This window comes from Motacilla alba, chromosome Z (genome assembly GCF_015832195.1).
Source record: "Motacilla alba alba isolate MOTALB_02 chromosome Z, Motacilla_alba_V1.0_pri, whole genome shotgun sequence".
Classification (NCBI taxonomy): domain Eukaryota; kingdom Metazoa; phylum Chordata; class Aves; order Passeriformes; family Motacillidae; genus Motacilla; species Motacilla alba.
In genome coordinates, this window is record NC_052046.1 from 71,964,819 (window position 1) to 71,970,818 (window position 6,000).

General features: G+C 42.8%; 1 protein-coding gene across 2 annotated transcripts in view; it reads left to right on the plus strand.

Moving 5' to 3' along the window:
- MEGF10 (multiple EGF like domains 10) overlaps positions 1-5,649 on the plus strand; it is an 84,945-nt gene extending 79,296 nt beyond the window's left edge. Inside the window, exons 24-25 of one of the 2 annotated variants that reach the window (XM_038124938.1) lie at positions 1,752-1,958; positions 2,871-3,034. In XM_038124938.1, coding sequence (XP_037980866.1) covers positions 1,752-1,958; positions 2,871-3,034 — 371 coding nt within the window. Of the gene's footprint in view, positions 1-1,751; positions 1,959-2,870 lie in introns of both variants that reach the window. The other variant, XM_038124937.1, reaches the window with a different exon arrangement.
- Positions 5,650-6,000: the final 351 nt, after the last annotated feature.

Here is a 6,000-nt window from a genome sequence, read left to right on the forward strand (position 1 = left end):
CCGTTTTAAGTCCCCTATGTGTCCCATAGATCAAATGTTTTCTGTCATTCTTGAGTCACAACACAGCTCAATTCTAGACTGCAGAACACATGCTCCCTCTGCTGAAAGGCTTTTAAAAGGCAGTTCCAGCTGCAGCTGGCATGGTCTGCATGACCACAAACCTTCACCAGGCCCTTGGAAAGGATATCAAAATACAGAGACACAGACAGGAATGAAAAGCTTCCGAAATGCAGGGTAGCGATCTGGTATTTTGATCTTCTGACTTACCCAGTTCTCTCACAAGACTTTACATTGTACCACCCTGCTGTGTGTCAGTGTTTGTGGTACCTGATCATGGCATGCCAAGGGTGCCTGGATATCCAAGCAATGGAAAAGGTGTGGCAAAGTCCCTATGAATGATGAGTTAAATACATTGACAGAAAGCAGCTGGTTTGTCCCCGTGTGTACAACAGGGCACAATTAAACTGACACAGTGATTTATTTATTACACCTGGTTTTTCCTGCCCTTGGGTCACAACAACCCCCTACAGCTCCAGGCTGGGGGAAAGGGGCTGGGACAAGCCCTGGGGGTGCTGTGCCAGCAGCTGGACACAGCCCAGGGGTGCCCAGGTGGCCGAGAGGCCGATGGCCCCTGGGCTGTGCCAGCCGTGGGGTGGCAGCAGGAGCAGGGCAGTGCTGGCCCTGTGCTGAGGCCACAGCTCGAATCCTGGGGGTAGCTCCGGGCCCCTCACAAGAAGACAAACATTGAGACATTGCACATCATGAAAAATCCCTTTGTAAAAGGGTTGTCAAGCATTGGCACAGGCTGCCCAGGGAAGTGGTGGAATCACCATCTCCAGGGGGATTTAAAATATGTGAAGATTTGGCACCTAGGAACGTGGTTAAGTGATGGATTTGGCAGTGTTACATAAATGGTTGGACTCAATGACCTGAAACAATCTTTATAACCTAAACAATTCCACACTTCTCTGATTACAAAAAGCCCAGTTTAAATGAGTCACGAAGTCATGAGCCATCCACTGGCAGGTCCACCAGGTCAGTCTCATTTTGGATATGGAGTCAGGAATGAGCTAAGGAAGTCTCGTGTTAAATAACACATTATATCACAAAGCATCACAGAGAACAAAGTTACATAAACACCACAAAATTGCTTCCCAGCACAAGCAAATACATCTCTGAGACCCGTTATTCATCCTTCACTTAAATCCTGACATCACAAGCCACCTGATGTTTCCTTGCCAGTTCTCCTGCTTTACAGAAACTTGGAAGAATCTGGTTATTCTTTTTGTGTACTCAGATACTTAAACTTTGCACCACCCAAGCCATTCCTAGAAATAAATCATGCCATTTGCCCAGACACTGCTCTTGGGAACAGTCTCAGATCAGTTATTGTAAGTGTCCCAAGTTCAACACCTGGAGGGACAGGAAGTGTTCTGAAGTTCTTGTTAAGAACTGATTCTACAGCTTATCTCTCTGTAATGCTAGGCACTATTTTAACCAGAACTGAAGATGCTCAGATTTTGCAACAGTAATTTTCTGGCGCAAGATGAAGTCCATTAAAGAGTATAGCAGCTGAGATTCTTTCATTGATTGTTGTAAATGATTTTGAGGTGTTACAACTGGTTTCCATTCAAATATTCACTTCTGAGTGACTTTTTAAAACTCAGCATGAAACAAAACCCTTTTTTTTTTGTAGCCACGTCCATGGCATGCAGCATGCTCGAGACAATAACGTGCTTTTCTTTTTGTAGACCTGGTGAAGAACTCAGAGTACAATTTAAGTAATTGCTCACTGAGCAGCTCTGAGAACCCCTATGCTACTATCAAAGACCCACCAGCTCTGGTGCCAAAGAGTTCAGAATGTGGCTACGTGGAAATGAAGTCCCCGGCGCGTCGCGACTCCCCCTACGCCGAGATCGCCGGCTCTGCCACAGCCAGCAAGAACGTGTATGAAGTTGGTACGTACAAAATCCACCTCTGGATGCTGGGGCTTAGGAACAAAAGAGCACAGGGCTTTTTAATCTTTGATTCAGTTTCATCAAAACATGTGAAAACCACTGGGGGAAACAAAATTACGCATTCAGATTCTGTGTTCTGCTCAAAAGCTGTAACAGCAGTGTTTTTACTGATTTGGTGTAATTCACACAAACAGGGTTTGAAGTACCTTCAGCTCTGTTCTGTCACCTGCAGGTACCTCTGAACTGCCCTGGTGTGAAAGCTGTCCTTTAACTAACAGCATAAGGAAAGTTTAGCATTTGATTGCAACGTAGTTCAGCTCTAGGTTAGACTGAATGCAGCTGGAGTTATCCATGGAAGGGCTGAAGTTCTGTTTCCTTCTCTTGATGAGAATAAAATGGCATCTTCACCCACAGACATCGTATTCCACTAATATGGGCCCTACGTAGTTACCATATTCCTTTAGTTACAGAAAACTTTGGGGTCCTCTGGAATGGTAGCTATCTTGATCATCTCTGGGCTGTAATAAATTGTGTCCAGTGTCACAGGATACATTTTCCTTTTCTGCATGCAATTAGAGATCACTGAAACCCATCGACAGACCCATTCTGCTTTTAAGGACTGTTAAAAAGTCTTGATTAAAACCCTCAAATTAAGATTGTTGTTTTGTTCGGTTTTTTTAATTTGCTGAAATTAAAGACACATAAAGAAGAGATGCTGTCTTGTTTCTGTCAGTAAAGACACGGCAGGGCCCTGCTGCACAAGTGTGAAGCAAAAATATCAACCTGTGTTTCTACAGTTGCATTTTAGGACTCAGCACAATGAGGAATCTTCCTACTGAAGAAGAAACTGCTTAAATTAAAAGTATCAGTGTTTTCCCTGGAATCGAGTGCATGCTCTCTCTCTCCTCACAGAGCCCACGGTGAGCGTTGTCCAAGGCGCGTTCGGCAGCGGCGGCGGGCGCCTCGGCCAGGATCCCTACGACCTCCCAAAAAACAGCCACATTCCATGCCACTACGACCTGCTTCCTGTCAGAGAGAGCCCCACGCCCTCCACAGAGGGGGTCAGCAGCAAATGACCCCGCAAGGAGCTGATGCCTACAACCCTGGGACTCTCAAGGGGCAGAGTGGCACGGTCGTGCTCCTTCCTCTCTCGTTTACCATCTCTCTTGGCTCCTGATCTGTCCTGCAGATAATTGCTGTACCTTAAGCAGAATCTCAGCACGAGGTCTGTATTGTGTATACAAGTGACAGATGGACAAATGCCACACTCTGGGGATCCTGATTCTTCTTCTTTTTTTTTTTTTTTTCATGGCAGTAAATTTTATAGAAACAGGTATGCAACACATTTATACTGTAATATACTGGCTTAAAAAATAGTAGTTTGCAGATTAGTCTTGATAACATCACATTTTTAGCAACTTCAAATATAGGCTTCACGTCTGTCATGTTCCAGAGTAGGAATACTCCCACGACAGTGCAATTTACCAAATACCACTTTGTACAGGTGATCTGATTCACCAGTTACTCACTAGTAGAAGGAAAACTGCCTTGCCAAATTTTACCTTCCATTCTTATCTTTAGTCAAGACATGTTACAAGAAACAAGATCTGATGGGGATAAGGAAGCACAGTGTTGCAGTTGTATGGGAAATCCACCATCAGGCTTTGCTGTCCATTGCAGGTGGTGGATGTACTTGGCTTGAATAGTTCTGGAGACAAAATAATTGCGTACATCAATATTTACATGATGCTTCAAGATCTCATAGTACTGTAGACCCAGCACCAGTCTTCAACAAGTATTTTGCTACAGTTCAGCTTCATACATTGCAGTTCTGACCACTATTTCTGCCACACACAAAGTAATAATCCACGACATATCAGCTATTACTTCAAAAAATATGTAAATTGAATCAGTTTATTTTTGTCACCACGGACTGATTACGTAAGGAGTGGACAAAGGTGATGACTTCTGTAAATCTTAACTGCAAGGAAGGGTTTACATTTTATAAAAAGGTAGTAATAATGACTGTAATATAGGATAAAGATAGTCAAGTGTTCTCATTTTTTTTTCTTTGAAATAACTAAGCAAACTCTGTGCATACTTGCTAAAAAGGCACCTTTTCTTTTTTTTTATAGTTGATGTAGGGAAACACATGCTTAAGCTGGTCTTTTGCATTGCTAATAATGTGACACATGTACCCCCCCTCACCTCCATTAACTTCTCTCTCCATTTTTACGCTGTGTGTCTGTGTTTTTAGTGAACTAGCTTGTAACTGAAAAAAAAAATTCTAGTAGGTGTGTGTGTGTGTCCATTTCTTTTGCATTTTTGCCAACTGGCCTTTTGTTTGTCCGGTACAAGGGACCTCTGGGCAGACCAAGAGGAGCAAAATGAGAATTCACAGTGATGTCTGTCATGGGTGACTAAAAAATACATAACAGTTCAGACTGATTCATTAATTCAGGGGAAGAAAATCAAGGTGTTTTTTGTTGAAAATGACAACAAGAAGCCAGAAGAGAAGTAAAAAACAGTTCCTCCTTAAAGTTTAGCTTACTCTGTTGATCATGTGGATGGAGACCATCCTCCCAAAACAGCCCCTTTTTCCCAAAAGAGGCTTTCAGTCCTTCCAAAATAGTCTATTACAAGCTGCACGATTTGGTGGAAATTAAAATTCACCAAGGGATCTGTCCACTGGACAGAATTTTCCCCAAACACGTCAACCTGAAGATAACGTGGTGGTTTATAGATTAGATATCCTCTCTCAGTGAGAAGGTATTTTTTAGGAAGCTAAGAGTGAGGTGCCAGCATTTAACATGGCCTGGCAGTGCCTCTGTACCACCTGGTCCCGAGGGTTGGTGTGTCACTGATGGAAGGGGAGAAGGATCCTGGCTGGTTGGCAGTTCCCTGGGCATTTCTGGTATATCCTTGGAATAAAGAATTCCATTACCTTTGGATTTGGAAAGTACAGATATTAGCTAGGAGATTTCTAAGGCTCCTTGCCATTTAATCCCTGTCTAAGATGAAGTATTGATTGGGTTTGTATGCATCTAGATAAAATGTAGAGCTACTGGCATATACCCTTTTTTTTTTTTTTTTTTGTATTGTGTGACTTTAAAATAAAACCTTTCTTCTCTGAAGCCATGAATAGAAAATGCTGCATTTAACAACTGGGAGTTCATTAAAATTTCTTACTCTTTGAAGACCACTAGGTAAATTATCTTCATCATATAAACAATTCTTTTAACATGGAAAAGGGAAGAGCTGAATAAATAATGTGAGTTTTTTTAGATTTCCAGCATATCACATATCCTCAAGGGAAATATTCAGTCAAATATTCATGAAAATAGATGAGTTTACTGTCGTTTTGCTTATTGTGTGTGTTCTAAATGTACTCATGACTGGGGTTTGCCTTCCTGCACGTGGGTAAAACTCCTGCTGGGTAGTCAGCAGCAGCAGTGTCTGCATAAATCTGAGCTGGATGTGCAGTACCTGCAGGGCAAGCAAATGGCTTGTGAGTTTACTTCAGAGAACGATTCCTGGTGAGGTGCTCAGAACACTCATTTCCTGGAGTGCACTCTGCTCTCAGCCTCAGAGACCCCCAGTTCAGTCCTGGTGCCTGCCAGACAGCTCTTCCTGCAGGTCCCACTGTGGTCTTCACACAATTCAAACACTTCTGAAGGTGCATTCTGTAGGGTGGAGGAGACTGAACAGGTCAGGTGATGGAGTAATTCCAGGAAACACTCAGAGAACTGGCTTCACTTCACCACAGACAGGAATGGAAAGGGATGCCTTGCCTCTGTATATGCACATTACAAAAGTGACAAAATACAGCATTGAAAATTTAGGTAGCTCTCCCCTAGCAATATGTCACCATTTTAATAAAAGGCTGCACCGAGTTAATAGCTGACTTTAAATTGGCGAGTATAAACTTTAGGCTTTACATGCTGTAGGCTTCATTAAGTCAGGCCACTTAAAAGCATAACAAACCCCACGGATTTCTGCTACATCCAAGACTGTAATCACAACACACTGTTACACATAAAAT